At 39.3% G+C, this 24548-nt stretch overlaps 3 protein-coding genes across 7 annotated transcripts; 1 reads left to right on the plus strand and 2 right to left on the minus strand.

Annotated features, from left to right (window-relative positions):
• Positions 1–129: 129 nt before the first annotated feature.
• Positions 130–13335, plus strand: rilpl1 (Rab interacting lysosomal protein-like 1). 3 transcript variants are annotated; one of them, XM_026943867.3, is made up of 9 exons: positions 130–674; positions 2556–2706; positions 4951–5069; positions 5769–6011; positions 7705–7863; positions 8462–8613; positions 9469–9573; positions 10059–10146; positions 12251–12390. In XM_026943867.3, exons 1-9 carry the CDS (start codon positions 387–389, stop codon positions 12254–12256), a joined length of 1311 nt encoding a protein of 436 aa, XP_026799668.2. In that variant the 5' UTR covers positions 130–386; the 3' UTR covers positions 12257–12390. The 3 variants fall into 3 exon arrangements, with proteins under 3 accessions (XP_026799668.2, XP_026799667.2, XP_026799669.1); XM_026943866.3 differs by lacking the exon at positions 10059–10146 and having other exon boundaries at positions 12251–13335; XM_026943868.3 differs by lacking the exons at positions 7705–7863; positions 10059–10146 and having other exon boundaries at positions 12251–13335.
• A 166-nt stretch (positions 13336–13501) lies between these two features.
• snrnp35 (small nuclear ribonucleoprotein 35 (U11/U12)) lies at positions 13502–16079 on the minus strand. 3 transcript variants are annotated; one of them, XM_026943870.3, is made up of 2 exons: positions 15596–16079; positions 13502–14530 (listed from the first exon to the last, which is right to left on the minus strand). In XM_026943870.3, the coding sequence occupies exon 2, from the start codon at positions 14525–14527 to the stop codon at positions 13733–13735; it is 795 nt and encodes a 264-aa protein (XP_026799671.2). In that variant the 5' UTR covers positions 14528–14530; positions 15596–16079; the 3' UTR covers positions 13502–13732. The 3 variants fall into 3 exon arrangements, with proteins under 3 accessions (XP_026799671.2, XP_026799670.2, XP_053097171.1); XM_026943869.3 differs by having other exon boundaries at positions 15544–16078; XM_053241196.1 differs by lacking the exon at positions 15596–16079 and adding an exon at positions 15356–15513.
• Positions 16080–16932: 853 nt separating this feature from the next.
• kmt5aa (lysine methyltransferase 5Aa) lies at positions 16933–24329 on the minus strand. The gene is made up of 7 exons (XM_026943627.3): positions 24029–24329; positions 21614–21764; positions 21190–21421; positions 19748–19835; positions 19429–19488; positions 19153–19343; positions 16933–17772 (listed from the first exon to the last, which is right to left on the minus strand). The coding sequence occupies exons 1-7, from the start codon at positions 24035–24037 to the stop codon at positions 17562–17564; spliced, it is 942 nt and encodes a 313-aa protein (XP_026799428.2). The 5' UTR covers positions 24038–24329; the 3' UTR covers positions 16933–17561.
• Between the last annotated feature and the right edge of the window lie 219 nt (positions 24330–24548).

Here is a 24548-nt window from a genome sequence, read left to right on the forward strand (position 1 = left end):
ACTGGTTAATTTACCTCGCATAAAAAGCTAGTTGTTTAAGTTTAATAATAATTTTTTTTGAATAACTCTTGAGTTGCTGTATTTTGACATTTCTAAGCTGATGCCATTTCAACGCTGCGGTGTCGCTCGCGCATGCGCACTAACTGCGGCAGTTTCCACTGAAGAAATCGGGACGAGAAACGGGACGGCGATGGGACAACTATTATTATCGCTGAATTTAGCCGCTATAACAGCTAGTGTGACCGCTACGACCGAAATGATGACATTACAACTTGTGTGAGTGCTTCGTCACACTTGTCGGGTTGTTTAGGCGTAGAGAGAAAACGGAAAAGTTCCGGGCTTTTTATTAGAAAGGAAGCAGAGCAGGGCGGTGGGAAGCGACAGTCATGGAAGCTTTTGGATCGGCGCTGGAGAAAAACGTGGCGGATTTAACCGTGATGGACGTGTACGACATCGCGGCTGTGGTGGGCCAGGAGTTTGAGCGGATTATCGATCAGTACGGGTGTGAAGCGTTGGCGCGACTCATGCCCAAAGTTGTGCGGGTTTTGGAGATCCTGGAGGTGCTGGTGAGCCGCAACAGCATCAGCCCTGAGACCGAGGAGCTGCGGCTGGAGCTGGATAAACTCCGCCTGGAGAGACTGGACCGCCTGGAAAGGGAGAAGAAACACAAAAAGGTAGAAGTGACACTTCACTGCGCTGAGGTGCTATTGAGTATTATTGTAGGAACGCGATAAACAGCTTTCTTTAACACTTAACAACAGGTGCGAATTTCTTATAACGTAGTTGCCGCCTTTTGTTGTTGTCCCGGTAACGATATTAAAGAGCTAAAACTGAGGGAACTTCCTGTTTATGACCGGAAATGGACATGTTCTGTGTCGGATTTCCGAAACCGCATCCTGATCGATATATACAGTGCCTGAGAGCATACAGAGAAAAGGGTACTAACTGTACCTTTCCCATAAGTACCTGTACCCATAAGCAGACACCTTTCTTATGTGTCTTTTACCTAGAAGGGAGCATGAAGTGTACTCTTAAATACACACTAATCATCCAAATACACCCCTGCTTTCTACACTACACTGCTGGGGCTTCTAGTGGATTTTTTAAAAATTATTATTTATTTAATTTATTATTATTATTATTATTATTTAATTTTATTATTAATTATTTAATTTATTAAATAAGTTTTTTATTTATTAAATTATTTATTTTATTTATTTTATTTAATTTAATATTTAATAAATTAAGTATTTAATTTAGATTTTTTTTTTTATTATTTTGATTTTAGATTCAAGGTTTCAACTGTTTTTTTTTGTTTGTTTTTTTTTTAATAATTTTAAAAATTATTATTATTTTCTTTTCTACCTGAGACCTTTTTTTTCCACCTAGAAAATGTCTAGGTTTCACCCAGATAGACAAACACTCTTAGAAAAAAAAAAGGCTGCTAAGCAGTAACTTTCCTCAAGCGTACACAATTTGTAGCTTTCATGTGTAACTTTTACCTAGAAATGTTCATGTGAGTGTAATTTCGGTCCATGGTACGGTTCATATCCACATATCCAGGTGAGAGATACTTATTAAAGGCACATAAGTTGTACCCTTGATGATATCACAGCAGCTACAAAGAAAAGTGCAGTTCAGGAATATTTTTTTTTCTGAAAGTGTAAAATATTCAGTGCACTCAAAATCCCACAACACACTGCAGCAAGATTCTGTCCAAAGGATGTACATAGAGAGTTCAGAATATCCATAATGCACACTAACATTTCTAGGAAATAGAGTATAGGGTGGCATTTTGATACCACAGTATCACCCTCCTGAAGTCTGGACACTGACACCTTCACTATTGAACAAAAAAGAAGAAAAGATTTCATCTAGCACCGAAAAGAGATCTTTGGCTCACTCACAGAGAAAATAGTACTAAACTGTATCTATCTTTGGTGCCTTAAATGTGTATTTTTCACATGGAAACATGGATATAGTGTACCTTTATGAATGATTTCGGTACATAAATTGACCATAATTTGTTTTTCAGGTAAAGCTTTAAAGGTACATGACATGCAGTTTCAGAAGAATAGTACTAAAACATACCGTTTCTTTGTTGCTGGGATGGTGCCCTCAAGTACACACCTTTTATACCTTTACTGTGTATCTTTTACCTAGAAAGGTGCATATAGTGTACCTCTAAAAGCTTTACTCTAAACGGTAATTACAATACAATTACAGAAAAATATAAGTATACCAAGCAACAAGGAAAGATACATTTCAGTACAAAAAGTGTACCCTTGAGGGTACCACCCCAACGATTTGGAAGGGTCCGGCTTTTCCTAAGTGTTATCTCTCAGGATGAATCCTGGAGAGTTTCTCTTTCTCTTCTTAAGTTTCTTTAAAAATGAAAGAACCCTCAAGGAACTCTAAGAGTGTATTGTAAGAAGTAGGTTTGTCTTTGGATGACATGAATGGAGATAATACATATAGGAAGGTTTTTTACATGACAGTCATAACACTTTGTGTGTATTTTAATGGCACTTTAATTTTGCTCTGTGTGTGTACAGGAGCTGGAGTTGGTCGAGGATGTGTGGCGAGGGGAAGCCCAAGACTTGTTGTCACAGATTGCCCAGCTGCAAGAGGAAAACAAGACCCTCCTCAACAACCTGTCACTCAAGGACTGCCCAATGACAGAGGAGGATGTTCAGAGACAGGAAGGTAATTTACATGAGCTTTCTAAAGCAACTCGCTCCAACTCTGCAGCTGCAGCTGTGATTTGAATAGAGTGACTCTAGTGCACAGCGCTCTGGGTTTCAATGGAGGGAGGCCACTGAGGGAAGGAAGTTTACGAACGCTTGGATCCTGAATTGCGTGATATAGGTTTAATTCCTCGTCTACACTTCTCACTCCTGCATGCATACCACGCATGGTAAATAATAACTGCAGACACACTCATTCTCTCTCAGCTATTTAGAGATGGACAAAAGACATTCAGCCAGGCCACACAAAGGAGTCCTTCTTTGTGTAACTGAAGGGAAGCCAGGATGCGTAACTGCAATTGCAGGCCAGCTTGGGGAGACACAGAGATTCCTCAGTGCTCATTACAGTCACACGTGCCTTGTTTCAGCGCTCCCTCAACCTGCCTGATTACACTGATTTGCTGTCTGATTATCTATTAGGGATCATTTTACATGTTGTGCTTAATTTTTAATAATGCTATTAATGTAATATTATACTGCCACAGACAGAACATACAGTAAATTAGCATGGAAGGTGAAAATTTTGCCATTTATTATACCATTTTAATTTTTTATTTAAACCCCACCAACACAGATAGGCTGAACCCAAAATAGCTGCATAAACATGATATATGTTGCCTACATGGGATATACAATAATGGTATTCTATAACTTACACAATGCCCAAGAGAACACCATGTAAGATCCCGAAGAAACAGTGTGACTCTAGTAATGCCAGCTGGAAACAAACTACTTAGAGTCTACGTTAATTTGCTAATTAAATACTTTAAACATATTATTACATGTACAGTCGGCTCCAGAATCATTGGCACCCCAAAAAAAAAGGTAATGAAAAAATGTCTGTGGGGTTAATTAGATTAATCTCACACTGAGAGAAATCTAACTTGAATTTGAAGTAAATTTACTATTAAAAATATAATCACCCTAAACAAAATATATATTTCTTAATAAAACCACATCACATCAGGACGAGAGTTATTGCTTGAAGTCTTATGGTCATTGAACCATTTTGGTGTGTGGATGTATGTTTTGGGTGCCAATACTTGTTTAGCTTAATTAAAAGTTACAATTCTCTCACAAAGACATTTGTTTCCATAAACATTTTATTTATCTTTACCACAGGTGCCAATAATTCTGCAGCCATTTTCCTGCATCAGAGGATCCAAGTAATAATCCAAGTAATATAGTCATTTAGTAATATGGTCATTTAGCCAAATAATATAGGAAGAATGCGTTTGCATAAACTTATAACAGGCAACTAAATGTAGAACATATTATGACAGTTTGAATGGTATTCAGTCAGTGAAATTTACTCTGATGGGCCTATTAGAAGAAAGAAGAAAGCATTTATTTGTCTCATATACTGTACATGACAGTACGGCAAAATTCTTTTCTTCTTTTCTCCCAGCCTATTAGGAAGTCGGGGTCAGAGCGTAGGGTCAGCCATGATAAGGTGCCTCTGGAGCAGGGAGGGTTAGGGGCCTTGCTCAAGGGTCCAACAGTGGCAGCTTTGTAGTGCTCGGGCTTGAACTCCTGACCTTCTGATCAGGAACCCAGAGCCTTAACCACTGAGCCACCATTTATTATTTATATTACATAGTAGACATGACTGTTCTAATGGCATGAAGCATTGTTTTTATCACAGAAAGCGAGTCAACAACTTATCCAGAGAGTTATGTTTTGACCAATTGAGTTATTTTTGTATCAGTGGCTGACCCACTGTGTGTGTGTGTGTGTGTGTGTGTAAATGCCTCAGAGGTCCACTGACACAAATCTATTTTAAGTGCACCAGCAGGGGAGGTTGAAGAGGAAATACACAGCTTTGAGTGTCATGTCTCAGAGTGCAACATATTCCCAGTTTCTTGTAAAATACACAGGAAAGATAACACCAGACCAAATATGTGTCAAGGGAATAAGATTATAAAGAGATAAGCATTTTGACTTGCTGCTAAAAATGGTGGCCATTTATTTCATCTTTGGTGTTCACAAGAGAGGCCTGGACTTACGCAGATGCATGCAAAAATATTGAAATGTATTTACATTTGGCTTTCATGTTTATCCAGAGTGAGGAAGTATTTAATTCAAGAATGCTCAGAGTGAACAGTGGATCAGGGCTAGTCCTGGGATTTGAACTCCCAACCTTCAGGTCACTAGTACTAAACTTTAACCTGTTACTAATACACCTTTCTCTCTGGGTTGCCAGGTATGTCAGAAAGGGAGAGGCAAGTGATGAAAAAGCTAAAGGAGGTGGTGGATAAACAGAGGGATGAGATTCGTGCCAAGGATAGAGAACTAACGCTGAAGAATGAAGACGTTGAAGCAGTAAGTGACCACTTTTCCATAGCACTCGTTTCCAGTGACGGCGAGTCATGATATTGAATGGGAGGCTAAAAAATTCTTCTACATATCAGTCGTCGTTACTGTTATGAAGTCATTATGGTTGATCTTGATAACACAGGGTCTCATCTTAGGCATAAAACCATTCACGATTGCTATTTTTGTTTAAGTCAAGTGACTTTTATTGGTCTATTTACTTCTGTTTCTTCTCCAAAGGCATTGGAAAATCAACAATTGAAAAAGTAATCCATCTCATTCATGATTATTGGACCTTCTATTATATTTATAATGCATGTTTGATCACTACTGATTATGGAAGTGTCAGCAAAGCGGATTTTGACAAATGAGCACCATGGATATAAAATCTGTGGGGTGTTTCACTAAGTGTAATCACTCGATATGATTGTAAAGGACAGGCTATGTTTCTCTACAGTCTGTGCTAGAAAGAAATCAGCCCTAGCCTCTACTTCATGCCATTCTGTGTGTTTTTACTTAGGGCTGTTGGTGGCTATGTTGTTTTTCGTTTCACAGTCAAAAGTAAAAAAAATAATAATAATAATTCACTTTAAGCCATTTATTAACAACAAATAAGACCATGTGGATTTCATTTTGTTCCCTGTAAGAGACTTATTTCCACTTGACTCTGAGGTTCAGTCCCTCCTGCCTTTCCTGTGTGTCTTCCAGCTGCAGCAGCAGCAGAACCGGCTGATGAAGATTAACCACGATCTGAGGCATAAGATCACAGTGGTGGAGGCGCAGGGCAAAGCTCTGATCGAGCAAAAGGTGGAGCTCGAGGCGTTCGCCCAGGCCAGGCAGCAGGAGCTGGCGAGCCTGAGACAAGAGGTGTCAAGACTCAGAGAGCGTCTTCAGGGAGAGAAGAAAAGCCCTGAAACCGAGGAGCCACCTGCTCCACCATCACCTGCACAGGTACGTACAAAACACCTCCAAAGCCTCCTTAACCGATGGAGGTATAGACGTCACTATTTCCAGATACAAAGCCAGCATCTCGGCGTGGCATCTATGATGATCTTGGAGTAAAAAACAAAACAAAAAAAAAATCTGTTGCGTTAGCACATCTAGGAAAGTTTTCAATCATACAGGTGTTTTTGAGGAGCATTAGGTTAAAGTGATTGGATTTGTTATGATCTTAAAGACGTTTAATGTCACTAGACTCAGGAGACTGTTTATGGAGTAACATTTTTTGGACAAAAATAAATTGCACAGAGGGTTAAATCTTCATTAGCATCCATTTTGATTTCATTTTTCTTAATGCTTTTTTTTTTTTTTTAAATCCCTTTCTCAACATGTTTATCTCCAGCTCAGCCATGTTGAATAAGTCAGGAACGATCACAAGTGAAGCACCAAGCGTCAAAAACGGCTCCTATGAAAGCCCCGCCCTCTTAAATGTGATAGATGAAATTGATCATTTACATTTATTTAGTCTTATTTAGCCTCATGTATGCACGAAGCATCATGAATAAATAACTACAAGTTTCTTTCACATTTATTTGTTTTTTTATTATTAATAATTATTTACAACTTTGTGCAGTGAAATAAATTACCCTCTCTTCCTAAATTAGACAGATGAAAGTGACAACTTACTTTTATTTTTTTAAACTTACATTAAAGAGAAATTACATTTTACATTTTTAAGTCTTATTTCATGTCGCACATAACGTAAGAAATAAAATAAATACAATAAATAAAGGCAAACTTAATTATTACTAATTATTTGTAACCTTTACATTAAGCTATTTTGAAGAAAAGTTTATTCATCATTAAAAGCTTAAATGTTTTTAATACAATCTTATTAGTATTTTGTAGTGTTAAAACCTAGATCTTCTCAAAATAACCCATAATATTGCAAAAATATATTTTTGCATTGCATAAGTATTCACCCCCGTTGTGGTGAACCAAGTTACCGTTGCCCTAAATGTGATGATGTCGTGTATCGGGAGTGTTCACATGTACGTGACTGCAGTGAATCAGACAGTACAGTCGGTGTGTCACGGACGAGATGAGGCTGAGCTGGTAGATAAATATAGCCGTGGTTTGGCCAGCAAGCTAGAAAAACTTGACCTACGGGCATTTAAAGGCACAGTTCAGTCAAACAGTATGTGGGCTAACAGTGAATGAGATCTGTCGCTTTGCAGTATGACATCATGCTGCGTGGAAGCACCAGCTTCTGTTCATTGTAAGCTGTGTTAGTATTGCTTGACAGAACTGTGTTTTTTATGAACAAGGAATAATACTCTCTTATGGTTTTTGCAGCATAGTTTTGAGGTCATTACAGGTCAAAAATTGAATAGTGTTTAATCAGCATTCAGGAGAATGTAGCTGAGTGGCCTGGATTTTCTAAAATTGTTTTGATGTTTAATGAAAGCATTGATAATACCCATAACACTCTCAGAACAGTATATGGCATAATTCAGGATATTAAAATTATACTCATCTCTCAGCCCTACTTTGCACTACATTTTTCTTTTATTGAAAAGATTTAGTTTATTCATCTTTTGTGTAACGCTTCATACCTTCTTTTTTTTAAAATTATTATTACCAACAAGTCTTAAAGCCGCAACTCAAGAGAACTTGTCTTATTAATGCCCTTGTCTTGGGTCAGAATTTACTCCCCAAGCCCGTGCTATCATGCGATCCGCCGCCGTCCCTGGCTCCACATAACTGCCAAGTGCTTACAGATGAAGATGAGGCAGATGTGGAAGATGAGGCAGATGTGGAAGATGAGGAAGATGTGGAGGATGAGGAGGCTGTATTGTTATGGGTAACCATTTAGCTTACCAGGGCTGCACGGTGTGAGACTAATTTGCATCGTTCCTGCAGTGAACGCCCGTGGTGCCACTGTTATTATTAGAGCATTAGCTAATCTGTTCTGTGAAGAAAGTGTGTGTGGGAGTCAGCTGCAGTGTTTTGGGTGCGGTTAACAAAAACCAACAATTGTGTTGGACCTTTCGTGTGGTAAGTATAAACGCAAATTTATCCAGTCTTGTTGGAGAGCTTTTAAATTATCAGCATGTGTGTGTGTGTGTTGTGGGTTTGTAACTACTGGGACAACCAAAACCCCTGTAGATGCATGTTGCAATGTAGAATCCGATCCAAACACATAGATATGCAGTTAAGAGAAAGGACTTGCTCAAAGGGACTTGCTCACTGGCTTTCTGGCAGTCCTGGGTTTTAAACTCACAACCTTCATATTGGCAGCTAAGTAGGAATTTAAAGGCAAGTGACCACCAGTGGTGGATGCATTAGATGCATTTTACGTTTACTAATCGGACTAATCCGTGCATTTTTGTGGAACGGTTCACCTGCAGACACTGCGTGGTGCTGCTGCTGACCTTTACTTCATTCCTTTCGTTCGACAGGAGGCATTGTGTGAGGAAGAAGTGGGTTTCGATCCGAAAGATCCAAACCGACCACGCTTCACTCTGCAAGAGCTGCGAGATGTCCTGCACGAGAGAAATGAGCTGAAGGCCAAAGTGTTCATGCTGCAAGAGGAAATTGCGTATTACAAAAGGTCAGCCATTTTGCTTTGTCTTTATTGTATTAAATGTTCACAGACAGTCAGTTCTCATTTCCTTCATCATAAAGGTGACTGGAGGATAAAGATAAGTTCTGATCACTTGGCCATAGTGTATTATGTTTGTAAAAATAATTAATAAAAATGTACTAAATAATGTCAAAATAGCACTCCACCTGTATTATAATCTAGTGTGATGTACGATTTTAATATGCTATTAAATATATAAGGGATAAAACAAAAAATATAACATGCTGTTATAGGAAAATAATCAATGTCAGGGTGTCATGGTGTGATGCATTACCATCCTGAAGTTCTATTAACAGCATGTCCTAAAGTGTTTTATTCCTCTTATACCTCAGCTGTTTGCCTATTTTTAATTATTAAAATCCACATCATAATTTGTATTCATTTATAGTTACATTCACAAGTTAGTTCCTGTTATCATTTACACTATAAACAGATGCCCCCTCAGTTTTCTCTCTTGAAGATAACTGACAAACCACAAAGCGCAAAGTGAAGACATCTCGGAAGTGACAGCTTCATCTCTGACTGTTACAAAACACTGACACTGGAGACTCCTTCCAAAAATGCTAAATAAATGTCTCCTCATGCAAAATATCACCGTATCAGTATCAGAACACACACATACACACGAATGAGTGTCCTTGATTATGTTACGAGCGTTTTAATATAAAACTGTGATTTGCGTTACAGCCAGGAATACTATCAGAGTCCTGACCAATCAGAATCGAGAATTCAACAGCGCTGTGGTATAACAAGCTGAGTCATTCAGTCAGTAAAAAGCCATTTTTGATTCATCAATAAACTTGTGTGTTCTCCTTTATCCAGTGAAGAGCAGGAAGATGATGCACACCCGCCCACTCCGGACCCTTCGCCCACGCTCAGGCCCCGCTCCCGAACCAGTGCCCAGCCAGAGTCTGGCATAAAGCGCTTGTGCGTACCGCAAAGTTCCTCCTACTTCTTCTTAGGCTTGCTTCTCTCTCTTTCTCTCTCTTTCTCTCTCTCTCTCTCTCTCTCTCACACAAACACACACAAACACACACACTTAGAGGGAACCATGCCCAGAAGAGCTCATATTTCCGCCTTGCAAATCCCGTATTGCTACTTTCAAGCACATGCAGTCAATATTATAGACCAAAAAGGTAATAAACATCTGTTACTGATGTCTAGATTGAATATCATTTGGACGTGCTGTTTCAGCATGTCATGTTTTTTGCACCCTTGTGGCATGATCATTATTAATCCTGATGTCACTGGAGCATTCTGGCTAATATTGTACGAGCAGGTCCATCGTCTTATGTACAACTTCCCCGAACAGAGGAGGTATTTCGGCAGAAGTCCAGTGTTAGCAGGAGCTATTTTGTGGTTTCTGTTCCCTCTTTTGCTCAACTCTCCGTGTCTGTGCCTTTCTGCAACAGGATCTTCACAGCCATTATGCCGATGGTGGCGGCTGGCCTTATTGCAGATGACCCCACTTTACAGCCAATCAGACGACTTGTTTCTCTTGTACGGCCCTTTTTCATTGTTGACCTTTGTGTTCTGTTTTTAATACCTTACCATAGCCATGCATGCTTTTTTTTTTTTTTTTTTTTTTGGCACTGCATGCCCCTTCCTCATTACCTCTCATTGGAGGTGGTCGTAACACCAAGAATATTCTGATTGGCTGATTGTGGGGTTGTGCTGTCTGGAGTTTGTTAGCAGGAAGGTCGTTAGAATCAGCCAGTCAGAATAAGAACAGCATTTCCTCTTCGCCTGCTCCAGCTCACATGCTAACACTTGTGACTTAACCATGACCCACTGCCTTACTAAGGATTTTAAAACCCTAACAATGATTAGCCCAGCACTTTTCTGTGTGTTTCCTGGTGTGACTCACTGTCAGATGGATGGCTGAAATGTTTGTGTGAAGTGCTTACTTGATCTAAGGAGGGGGGTCACAGGGTGATTTCATGACTGGGGTGCCACATTTAGCCAACTTTCAATCTACGAAATCATGCATTTCCATTCAAAAAATGTGTTTGACTAGCAACATCTCATTTTTACAAGGTTTCTTTTCTGATCATGGCTGCATTTTGCTCTTAAAGTAGTAACAGGGTGGAGTTTTTTTTAGAACAGAACTAGCAAATGCACAAAATATAGTTGACTAGAAGCCATATTAATGGCATGAGGACACTAAGAACTTTCTAACGAGTTAATTATTTTAAAATTATTTTCAACCTATAATCTTGGTCATGCGGTTTTACTTTCCAAATGATCTCGTCAGTCAATAATACTGAAAGTGATTCATGGAAAAGGATGTTTTAAGCATGAGATGTAAAATGGATTAACACAGTAATGAAGAAATAAGATTTTGATGTTGTCTGTGTTTATCTGCAACATGCATGCAGGTTGTCATAAAGGACACTTCATCTTTCACCTGTGTTTAAAATGTCTTTTACTTTAATATACATATTTGTGAAAGGAATATCAGTGGAACACCCCAGTCGTGGACTCACTCCTGAGCCCCAGCCCCCAAATTAACTGATTTTGGTGTGAGCAAATACTAAAAACTTTCAAATAATTTAATCAGAATCATCATTGAATCATCACAGCACTCTCATAAAAACAGAAGCTATCAAGAATGGTCTCATTTTGTCAATAGTCACATGTCTAGCTTATAACAAATGTTGAAATTGATCATAAGAATGACCCTTACATGGTGACATTTGAAATGCAAAAATGCAATTTCTATGCAAGTTAGGGATTCGTATTCCTCAGACCAAACCAAAGTTGGATCAGACCAATTATTTTACATCTTATATATATATATTTGGTATACTCTGTGGCCAAAGGTATGTGGACACCTGAGTACTGAACACACCATTCCAAAACCAGTCATTAATATGAAGTTGGTTCCCCTTTACTGTTATAATCTCCACTCTTCTGGGAAGGCTTTCCACTAGATTTTTTGAACGTGGATGTGGGGATTTGTCCGCATTCAGCCATAAGAGCCCAAGAGGTTGGGCAGTGATGTCGGTGAGAAGGCCTGCTGCACAGCCATCGTTCCAGTTCATCATAAAAAATTCATGTTCATTGGGGTTGAGGTCAGGGCTCTGTGCAGGCCACTTGAGTTCTTCCACTCCAACTTTAGCAAACCATGTCTTCATGGAGCTCGCTTTGTGCACTGTCATGCTGGAACAGGTTTGGGCCTCTTACTTCCAATGAAGGGAAATCTTAATTCTACAGCATACAAAGACATTCTATACAATCGTGTGCTTCTAACGTTGTGGCAAAAGTTTGGTGATGGTCAAGTGTCCACATACTCTTGGCCAGGTAGTGTTAATGCTTATGAGCTGTTGATCAGAACAATTAGTTTGAATCCCAGCACCACCAAGCTATAATTAATTATAATTATAAATTGTAATTATTTCTCATAGAAGCTTGTAGAGAATCGGCTCAGTTAATAATAGTATGTCTGTGTTGAATCTGTATGAGAGATCTGCCGACACTTAGAGCTTGAATATCATGACTGTATACTGAAATATGACTAAATATTCTTAAACATGACTATGTAAAAAATGAACCGTAACCGTTCTGATAAAGCTAACTGTAAGGTCTCGTCTCTCCCTTTCAGGTTTAGCTTCTTCTCCCGAGACAAGAGGCGCAGCTCACAGAGGGGCACGGCCCAGTTCGAAGACAGCTACAGCCCGTGGTCCCGCAAAGACGACGTGTATACAGAGCAAGCCCAGGAAGCTTTACAGCACATGTAACCCACTGAACACTGACAAAGCACAAAGACCCTCTAATCCCTAACCCCCTGCAATGTCATGAGCAATACATACACTCCACTGTTACAGTCACATTTCCCAGCCATCTGTCATTAGTGGATAAAGACAGAAGGGAAATGGAACAGCTTAAATACAGATATGGCTACAAACACTTCCAAGGCTGAATCTCTAAATATTGGGGATGTCAAGCTTAATTTAAATTTTTTTTTTATTTGCGCGTTAGGTTACCAAATTCCCAAGATACTATAAGTAAAGTGTGTTTGGAATTTATGATCATGTTTGCAGTCATGAGGAGAGCAAAGGAGGCCATGTTGATATGCCTTGAGTAGTGTTTTGATTAGGGCACTTTATCATGTTCTTAGATTCAAATTGAATAATGAATAATGAAATAAGGCAGTGCCTAATGAAAGCGAATCCGGTTTGCCCATAATGGGATGGTGCATTGCCAATAAATGGTTGCGTTTTGTAGGTTTAAACCTAAAATTTTGCACAGTGATTATGGGGAAAAAATACCATTGAACATGTAGATAAGTGTGTTATTACTAGGCTCTGCTATAGAAACGATATAAAGAAGAGCGTCTGGGCATTCCAGACTCTCACAAGAGTCACATCAGCAAATGTCCATCACCAGCTGTTCTGCATTCTTATGACATGTGTGGTGCTTTATACTGGCAGTCCTAGAGTTGTTTAGACAAAGCATGAAAATGCCAGTGCAGTTACAGCAACATACTGACAAAAGCTTCTTTGTGAGCATGGAATCATTGCCAGTGATTTTACTCATTATTTTAAAGAAATATGCATCCTGTGTGGTTGTAAAAGATTTCAGGAATTTCTTAATGATGAATGTACCACACTACAGATCTTTAATGAACCATAATGAAGAATGCTGCATAATTTCATCTCATTGGCCATTAAAATATTTTATACATCATACCGCCGTTGTGGCGTTTCTTCGTATAATTCAGAATTTACTCGTTAAAGTTAACGTTATTCAACGTCTATCACTTTTCTTTAGGGTTGTTCAACATCTGTATGAATACAGGATCCTGGCCAGTGTAACAAGCGCACGTTGCGAATTAAACACAAAAAAAACCATATTGGAAATCTTGGCAATTTAATTTATTTCACCATGTATTGCAAACCAACCACAAGTACAGTCATGTGTTATTCCACACTTAGGCTTTGTTTGCTTTGCTGAACTAAGCTCTGCCACATCCAGATCTTTTCCTGCCTCATTAGGCAATCACAGTTTCAACAGAGGCATTGGTGTGTTCAGGGATAAAGCAACGCTCGTCAAAACCAGAAAGTTTAACAGAGTTAAACTTGAGTCATCTTTTATCCGAATTTCTGTACGAGTCCCGATATCTCCTTTCATCTTTTCCTCGGTTGGATTCTCTCTCGCTACTCCTGTCCCTGTATCGTCTGGAGTCCCTCCTGTCTTTATGGTAATCCCTACCACCTCGCTCGTTCCCTCGTTCCCATTCGTCCCTCCGATTCCGTTGTCGCCCGTGCTCTCTCTCCCAGCCCGGAGACGTGTCTCTCCTCTCATCTCTCTGTCTCTCCTCTCTCCCGCCATCTCCGTCTCTCCACCGGTCACCTGGTCTGGGCATTGCACCAGGCAGGTTTATGGGTCTCCTGAACGGTCTGTCCCTGCCGCCGAACCTCAGCTGGCCCGACTCTTTCTTTCCTCCCAGGCCACCACCGAGCCGCCGCGGTATCCAGCCCTGCAGCGTGCGCTCCTGCTCAAAATCCACAAAGAGCTCATGCTGGTCTACCACCATCTTGTTGCCGTCTCTCCACGCTCTCATTAGAGAGCGTTCCTCTTTGTACTCCACAAAAGCGTAGCCCTTGGAGAAGCCGGTCACAGCGTCCCGGACAATCCGCAGTCTGCGGATGTCACCGAATTTGGAGAAAGCGATGTGAAGGTCTTCTTCGGATGTCTTTTTGTTGAGCCGCGCGACAAACAGTGTGAGTTGTGGGTCACCCGTTACAGCTTTATTGGGCCGGTAATGGGCATTCATCGCCCGCCATATGGCCCGGTCATGGGGCTCGACATCCGTGCTGTCGATGCTGCCAGCCTTGAGGGGGTCGTAGACTTTCGCCAGAGCACTCCACTCATTCATTTTCTGATAGGAAGTTAACAAGAAATTAAACAAGCACAGTATCTAATTAGTTTGTACAGGTTTAAAAACCCAAACAGTTACAGCTTGAGACCAGGGGAGTAACTATTATACTGCTTGTTGGTGTGATGTCTTAAGCTGACCATAAAGGTCTTAAAATCTTTTCTGAAATATTTTAAAGATTCCCCTATTTCTTAAACCCAAGAACTAATTAATTAATCATTAATAATTAGAATTTATTTGATTTAATATTTACTGTTTCATGAATTTTTCATACAATGACCCCTACTATCACAGTTACAAAACCCACACAGAGGGAATCAGTGATTCATATCTGGCAACCCTACCAAACACCCTCAGACATATAAATATGAAGCAATTAGCAAGTAAGTGTTGGATTCAAAATACATATGCTAATATTATTTACCTTCGAAATTTCGGTGTGTAATATATACATATACATACATATACATATATATATATATATATATATATATATAATGTATATATTTTATAAATATTCTACGAGTATAAATACTTAGGAAATTGGGTTGGGCAAATATTTCCAAACACAACAGGCCACTTTGAAAAAGTAATCTGTAGCTTCAATAGCTACACCAGCTAGGGAGCTAAATTAAGAGCTAACACAGTATAGATTATTCAATTTAAATTTAAAGAAAACACAGTGGAACTGAACATAGAGGGTTAATGACAATTTATCCAAAAGTTAATAGCAACAAATATTTCGCAACGTTTTTTGTTTTTTTTTAACTTAGTACAAACACAAGCGCTTCTCCTCTAGTACCCAAACGCTAGCTACAAACTAGATACCTCAGAACTTGCAGAATCCCAAACGCCTTGATATTAAATATTAGTGCACTACAGTGTGTGGCGAAGGCATTAATCCACTCACTACCTAGTGCACTTAGATGGCGAGTGGAAAACAAATTGAAATACAACCAACACGTAAACGGTGCTGAAGCATGCTACGAACTAAAATATTAAACCAAGAAACCAACCTTGTAAAGGTCCTTAGCAGTAAGTGTACTTGACTGTGGAAATGTAACTTACTTTACAAAAAAAGGTTCCTGTAGAAACACAACAAAAATACAATTAAACAAACAGAGACAATAGCGGGTCTTCCGCCATGTGCAGCAGGTTAGTAGGTCCGTGTAGAAACTCCTGTCGTGTAATTGGTCCGGAAGTCAGCGCGCTGTAGTTTGTGGACTAACATCGTGTTTGAACTGAGATTTCAATTTAAAAACAGGTCAGTTAAAAAAGGCACATGAAACATAAACCGCATACATAGATATAGTAATGGCGAAACGAAGCTTTATGAAGCGTTTACATGGTCCGGTGATGAAAATAGTTAATTTTTCGAGGATTCAATTGCTCACTAGTGGCCTCTAGTGGCCAAAACATGTACATCTGTGTAGCATGTAACGCTGATTTAGACGACAGCTGTGAGTGGGTGGGAGACAGAGAGAGAGATTTGGACGACCAACAAAGGCTTTAAAAAAGTGAACAGCTAATGTAAGTCATACAGAAATAAAGAATTTTAGACAAGACCCATCAAATAATGTGTTTGGGTAGAGATATCCTTCTGTATGTTGTAGTGCTTATAGCTTATAGTGCTATTAGTTAATCATATCTGAAAGGTTAAAATCTACCAAAGAATGGTGTGCTTCAAACAGTGAGCAGGGCTTTGACATTGAATACACTTGTAAATGGTCTCACAGCTCCAAGGTCCCCGGTTCGATCAGGTTACTGTCTGTGTGTGTTGCTTCACACAGTTTCCCCTGGTTTCTCCAGTTTCCATAAGTTTCCCCCCGCCACCTTAGAAAAATATGCCAGGGTAGATTGGCTACTCTAATTCAATTCAATTCAGTTTTATTTGTATAGCACTTTTAACAATGGACATTGTCACAAAGCAGCTTTACAGAAATAAATAGATTCAAATTAAATTAAACCAAAATAAATGATAAATATGTGAATTTATCCCAATGAGAAAGCCAGAGGCGACAGTGGCAAGGAAAAACTCCCTGAGACAATGTGAGGAAGAAAGCTTGAGAGGAACCAGACTCAAAAGGGAACCCATCCTCATCTGGGTGCTAATGGATAGGATGGACTCCACCACAACCTTGAACAGGATAAACCACTTACTAAAGATAAATCAATGGGCGGAGAAAATTCTACTCATCCAAAAAAAAAAAAAAAAAAAACCACACACACACACAAAAACTGGAAAGAATCCCTAAACAAGGCTTCAAGTCATCATCCATGACTTCATTACAGGAAAGCAACATAGAGTTTCACCTGAAAGTGCACGACCTTCTCGACACATGGGTCGAAGCTCCAGCACCCAGCATAACATCACTAACTACACAGATACGTAGACGAGACAAAACTTTGCATAAAATGATTTTATTAAACAACGCTTCCATCCCAGCATAGAGAATCAGCTGAATACTCACACTTGGGTCATTTCATACTGAACACCCAAAAAAAGAGGTTCAGATTGAATTTTTTTCAAATCCATTACATCACGCTCAACATTGTAAAACTGTAAGACTCCAAATTAAGTCGAGGGAGGGGGGGTACCTTCCAGTTTTCTTAAGCTTTAAAACATGGCTCTTCTAAGCATCACGTGCATTCCATAGAGTTGTTTGCACATCATAAATAGTTATTGCTAAGCCACTAACTACTATACATTGGCTTAAGAAAACTCCTTATAAAAATGCAGAAAGTTTGACTATAACTGCATGCTTTGGAAGCACTGCTCTACAAGTATATAAAATATACAAAAAAAAAAAAAAAAAAAAATGAAATGTGTCAAAACTAGCATGTCATAGCAGGATAAATATTTTTAAAAGTATCATGTAGGACATGTGGAATATGTACCGTAACCTAAATGTGTTTAAGTCACTGATTAACACACCCAAACAAGTACTACCCCCTAAACATTCTCAGTTTGCTAAGGCAAAAATTACATTAAAAACTGGATTTAAGAAACAAGCTGTTCCCTTCTAGGAATCCATCAGTGTTTGAGCCACGGGTGAGCGGCTATAGAGGCTTTACTTCGGTCTCCGTAGTCATACAGCAGCTCCTCTCCCTCCTCTATATCTCGAGAGGCCACGAGGATCAGGTGAGGTATCCCATTGATGTCATGGAGTTTGGTCTGACAGTTGCCATTCTTACTGTGGTTGATGAGCCTTCCCAAGCGGTCAGTTTCCTTCGTGGCATCCACACTGCGGTGAAAGCAATGAGAAGAGTAAGCAGCTGTACACTTTACCCACGTCAGTGAGGTTTATCTAGGTATGTACCAGTCTGATTACTGATAATACCGACATCCTCACGGCGAGCCAACTATGCAACTTTCAGTTTCTATGTTACGTAAAACATCACAGGTGTGATGGTAGCATGCTTTAAAGGAGAAATCCACCCTCAACGACTTGCGCATTAATCTGTTTAATTAACTTGTGCTCGTCAATGGCGTCCAAGATTTATTTGGTAATGATATTTGGACTTTCAACCTGTCGGACAGTTTCATCCATTTTCTCTTTGGATACTGGTTTTCTACATTACCCACAATGCTGTTTACCACTCACAGTGGTGCCAGTGGGATTTAGCCCTTGCTTTATCTCTACCTAAAGAGAGCAGTGCAGCAGAGCTTTAGGTCATTAGTCAGTCCAGCTCTGTTACATCCTCATCAGTACACTCTGCTCAAACAGATCAGGCTCCGAAGCTTCAACTTATACACTAACACCACCATCAACAGTCATTTCATAGATCGCTAACTAGCTGAGCAGAGCCTCTGCCATAACTCAACTCCGTCAACTAGCTGCATTACATTCTGGAACGTGGAATCCTATGTTTGCTCTCTACTACTTCTTCGTTGCATTTCTCATTGCCATGACCCTGAATGTCACTGGATTGTCAAATGGTGATTTGGACTGGAAAGTGGAAAGCAGCTTTTGCTCTTTTGTTTTAAGAGCTAGCAGTAATATATATATATATATATATATATATATATATATATATATATATATATATATATATATGTATATATATATATATATATATATATATGTTCTGAGGTTGTTGAAAAATTGTCCCATACTAAACACTATTGTAACTGCGCCAGCAGTGTCTCATGACGCCAGCGTGCCACAGAGCCGGAAATGTCTCACAGGAACAAATATACAGCACCATTTAATGTGTTTCAAGGTGGACTTTTCCTTTAAAACAATATGTTCTATGTTCATATGCAAGATCTGTGTTGTGTCACTCAATATTCACCCGTGTTCACAGTTTAAGATACATCCAGTCTAATCCAATACTGAACCAGTGTTTCAGACCAGTATTGGTAGGATATGCTATTTTTAAAACTATTACAATCTATATATTTACTCAAAGCACTCCTTATTTACCATCACTTACTCCCATATTAGCTTTAGTTGTAGCTTGTGCTTTGTTTTTGCCACAATTGTAAATCTCTTGAAATAAACCTGTCTGACAGATAAATAAAAGCAAATGTATTACTTTTACTACTCTGTCCTATAAAGGCAAGCTGCACTTCCTGTGCAAGGTTACATAAACTGAAAACATGGAGTGGTGCTAGGACATACCAATACGTTTTGCTGAGATATTGGAAGTAATACATGTAGCAGCCCGTAGCAGGGTCTTGTGCGTATACAGCCTCCCTTTTTTTGGCATCGGGTTTCAGCAACAGGTCGCCGTGATATTCCACTACATACTGCCCTTTCTGGAAGCTTTGGGTTGCGAAAACTCCTCTTCCCTTTCCTTCGATGTACTTCACCTATGGAGAACAAATGATCAAGTTCAATTCAATTTTAACATTCTGATGATCATGCGTTTAACAACTTCTTAAGTCACTTATTTACCATCATTCCATTCTCTATCCCTTTTGTGATCAGCTCATCTAGGTGTTTCTTCTGTTCACACTGTAGACACAAAAGAACTGCATATAAGTACACGGACACTCTCCATGATCTAGCTTGCTGTAACACACCTAATAAACCTTGTGATTTAAACTTTAAACTAGTGCCCTTGTGCAAAAAATAAATAAATAAATAAATAAATAAAAATAAATAACTAACTATACTGGACTCTGACCTGAGATTTTTAATCAGCATTTTGTGGCTTCCCGGCTCAGGCACAATTTAGTTCAAAATCTAACGCAACGTTAGCATAATCAGTTACCTTTAATTCAGTCTTGCTTTTCCGTGAGCTTCTCCGTATGGGATAGTAATCTGTGACCTTTCGATTATTGGAATTCTTGCTCACTGCACTAAAGAGGAAAGGAAATAAACATGAATTAATAACTGAGTCAATGCCTTGTATTATTTACTAGCAGTAGTCACTACTTTAATCAGCAAAACAATCTTCTTGCATAATTTACTTGTTTTACATTTTCTCATTTGCCAAAAAATCTTCAGAATTGTAGCAGAATCCAATCTAAACATAGAGCAAAGCAACAAAGTACAAAATACTTTCCTCAAGGTCCAAACACTAGCTGCATTTACATGGACACTAATAATCCGATCGTAACTGGACTAGAAGCACAATCAGATCTAAAAAGTCACATGTAAACACGTCAATCGGAATGAATGGGCCAAAACCGATTAAAATTTCATTCGGATCGTAAGGGGTGGTTTAAACCTTTTCTAATCCGATTGAAAATGAAACCAGATGTTCCCCTCCACCATTGAGCATAGTGTCATTAATGACTGTCGTGTCATCCTAAAATTCTCCTTCCACTCCTCGTCGGTGAAGTGGTGCAAGACGACGTTGTCCCACCGGTCCTTGCTTCGGAGCCTCATCCACAGACGCCTTGTTCTGGGCTCGGGAAGGGGCATTTTAATTTTTAAAACGAAAAAAGAAGCAATGGCAAGAGAGTGGCTGCTAGTATCTGCATGTTGGAACGGCGGGAAATGTGTATTCCGGCACTGTGCGCATGTCAGAAGATCAAATCCGATTCTATCATGTAAAACACGCATATCAACCTGATTACTTTATTCAGCGTTCTTGTAAACACTGCGATCGGATTAATTAAGCTGATTGATTTCATTCCGATTGAAACAAAAAAAGTGTCCATATAAACGTGACTACTGAATTTAAAAAAAAAAAAAAAAGAGTGCTTTCACATATTAGTTTCTTTGCCAAATCCAAATCAGAGTGAAATTAATACTTTTGGTTCTTTTTCTGTTGGTACAAATGTCCAATACATATCAAACATCACTGCTCATTTTGGCAGCTCGCATCTTCAGCAAAATAAATAAATAAAATAATGTTGCAACTCCAAATACACAGCATGTTGGCTACACTTCCTGCAGTCATTGGGGTTGAGGTCAGGGCTCTGTGCAGGCCACTAGAGTTCTTCCATTCCAACTTCAGCAAACCCTGTCTTCATGAAGCTTACTTAGTGCACAGGGGCATTGTTTGGGCCTCTTAGCTCCAGTGAAGGGAAACTGTAATGCTAAAGCATACAAAGACATTCTGTACCATTGTGTGCTTCCAGCTTACAACAGTTTGGTAGAAGGCCTACATATGGGTGCGATGGTCAGGTGTCCACAAACATTTGGCCATATAGCATACATTACTAACATATATTAAACAGAAAGGCTTGAGAACTATAAACTTACACTCTCTCTGAAGACTTCCTCACTTTGACTTTACGGCAGCTGGCCTTCCTCTGACAGGGTGGGCGAGTGTTTTTGACTTCTGGACTGATTTCAGCTGGTGAGGGAAAATGGGCTTGCACACGCTGCAGCGGTCTGCTCTTTTCCTCTGCTTTGTATGTTAAAGTTTGGAGGTCTTCATTCACAGCCATTGTGGGGAGAATGATCTCTCCATTTACAGTACTGGGTCTTTTGGCTGTGCAACAAAAGGAACAAGCTTTAAGGTAAACATAACATGTTACAAAAAAGTTATACTCACATAATGTACATCGTGAGAAAAACTGAACTGTGACACCACTGGACAAATGGCAAAGAAAAGAATGACTACTGACAATGCAAGCTGTTCATGCAAGCTTTACAGAAGCAAAAACATTTTTTTCACCCTTACAGTTATTCTGTATCTCGGTCTGTGTGCAAAATATCCTTGAGGATTTCCCATCTTGGATGACCTGGACAGAGATCTCCTCATGATGTGGTGCCTTTGAGGGCTGGTGGCTCAAAAAACTGTGAAGTGTAGCGTGTCCATTGCATAATATATCCTGAAACAAAGATATTCAAACAAGGGTTAGGGTTATTTATAGATTAACAATAATAGTACTGCCTATGTGCTTTAACACCTTTTTTTTTTTTTTTAAACAATCTGCACAATCACACATGGGCCTAACTGGTGCATACGCATAACTGTGTGTACAAACTTTTTGATGCAAAATTTAGGATTTATTAAAATAAGCATGTGCTTAGACTTGTGTATATTTAGGCAGTTTTAACTATGTGCACACAAAGCACTCTGATGGAAAATAAAGCTGCAGTGGAAATGTGTTGGCTCAAGACTGTGGACTTGGCTGGACTTCTTTGCATATGCATAGTAAACCATCACTGAGTCCTGTTCAAGTGTGATTCCTATGTGGACTGATCTCTAGCTGTGTATTCTAGAGACAATGAACAACTTCTGTAAGTCGCTCCGTATAAGAATGTTGGAAAATGCTGGAAATTTTTGTCAACCAGCTCAAAAAGGACCCACGTCACATCCCTCTTCATCTCCCTCCACTGGCTTCCTGCAGCCACCCGCATCAAATTCAAGGCTTTGATGCTCACATACAAGACTTTCTCCAGAGCAGCATCCCCCCCTTACCTCCTTGAGGTTTATGTTCCCTCCCGCAACTTGTGATCAGTTAACGACTGACGCCTGCTAGTGCCTACTCAGCGAGGCATGAGGCCCCTTTCGAGAACCTTCAAGCTGACTGTCCCTAAACCAAACCCTAACTTTACCCCCAGTCAAAAATAATTTAAAAAAAAATCCATACTTACACCTGCTCTTAAACTTCTACTCTGGGCACTTTGCTCCTGTACCGCTCAAAAATCTTGTATGGTAGCACTACTTGTATTTCTTCATTTGTAAGTCACTTTGGATAAAAGCGTCTGCTAAATGAATAAATGTAATGTAACGTAAATGCGCTGAAGAATAAAGTGATTTCGGTTTCAAAATGGCTGCTGCTACAGTTGTGATGTTTTGTTCTTTTGTTATAGATAACAGTGTGACATGCAGCATCACAAACCATATAAGAAGTCTGTTTGAGCTTATTCAGCAACTTTGGTTGCACTAATCTAGACTGCAGGCTGGAAGCTTCTCTTCTCTAGCCTCACAGATTAGGTGCAAAATTAAAAAAAAATAAATAAAAAAAAAGCAAACTTCAAATAACAAATGTGTTGGGTGATGAAAAATGACTTGCCTTTTTTCAGTGTTTCCAGGACACAGTGATAAGTCTCACATTTAAAAAAAACCTTCCGGTATAAACCACGCCCACTTCCGGTTTAGTTCCAGTACAAAAAAAACAGATACAAATAATGGCACTGTGTTACACATCTAGTTTAAACTTAATACTTTTATTTTTAATTTTCTTTTCTAGTTAATACTAAGATATTCAAAATAAATACAACATAAATCATAATGCATTTTTTCTTTTTTAGTTAAGCAGAAAATTTGGGATATTAAATAATGTGCAGCTTATTGTGAAGCTTAATGTGAAGATTTCAGTTCATATTATTTTTCACTCTTCACCTGAATATCCAAAGTGGCATACTAAAAAAATAATAATAAAAAAAACAGAAGACAGGGTTATGGGAAGAAAACAAGTAGTGATAAATTGTGTATGAAACTATCTGTGTGTTCAATCTGATCCGTTTTTTGTGTTGATTTGAACTGTTTTTACATCCTTTGATTTCATTTTCTGCACATTATATAAAGCATTTGAGCTGCATTTTAAATGCATGGGAAAGTTGCTCTGCAGTAAGTCTTCATCCTACCTACTGGTGTTGTAATGATTTCTGAGGGTGAATAATAAACCTGTGGACGTGTAGAAGTGCACTACATGGATTTACAGATTGTAGGGTTTTATTTTTAAACACAGACCGGTGTGGGCTTGTTGGTGGAAAAACATGAATGGACGCTGTTGTAGTTGTTGTCGGTGAACACGCCCACACAACTACCGGGCCTTTAACTGTGCTCACTAACTGTTACACCTTTATCCCTTCATTTTAACCTTATTTAGGACAGCATAGTTCTAGGAAACATACAGTAATAAAGAAGAAGAAGAAATAAACAACCCGCATGTGCTCTGAACTGTGATACGCCATGTATCACTGAAACAATAGACTACAATTAGCAAGCTAGTTTGGCTAAGATACTAGAGCTCTAGCTAACCAGAGAGAAAATGTAGACTAAAACTTAATAGTAGCCCTAAATTTAAGAGGGTATTTATCAAAAATTGAGTTTGTGTGGTGAAAAAGAACTGTTATGACCTACCCCGTTCATTTCAGTCGTCTTTATCCTGCTGGGTTTCAGCGAGCTTGAGGGCTTTGCGTTTAGCAGGCGAGCAAAAACCTTATTTTATATCCACAAGGCCAACTTTCCGCGTCCACACGGCGCAGGAAGAAGACATTCCAGTGTTACTCACGACAATTCGTCTCTCCAGACGCTGAAAAAGAAACTTTTTGCTATTTCATTTGCACCACTTCGCCCGAGTCAGTGTTTCACTTCCACGCCGCCATGTTTCTACTTTTAAGTCATTGAAGGGAGGAGAGCATGTGAGCGTTTAAATGGCTTTTCCGGAGGAAATTCATCCCCGACAGGTGGCGCTGTTCAGTGCTGCTGCGTGCTACTTAACATTTCCCGCCATTTTCTCCCTAATTTGGTCAAAGAGTTCTACTGAACAGACATCTATTCTGTACCCACATGGAAGACTTCATCCCTGTCCACTAGTGTGCTCATTAGCTGATTAGTTGGATCACGTGTGTTCAAATCATGCCATTAGAAATCTGAATTG

Source organism: Pangasianodon hypophthalmus, chromosome 17 (assembly GCF_027358585.1).
Source record: "Pangasianodon hypophthalmus isolate fPanHyp1 chromosome 17, fPanHyp1.pri, whole genome shotgun sequence".
In the NCBI taxonomy this organism is placed as follows: Eukaryota; Metazoa; Chordata; class Actinopteri; order Siluriformes; family Pangasiidae; genus Pangasianodon; species Pangasianodon hypophthalmus.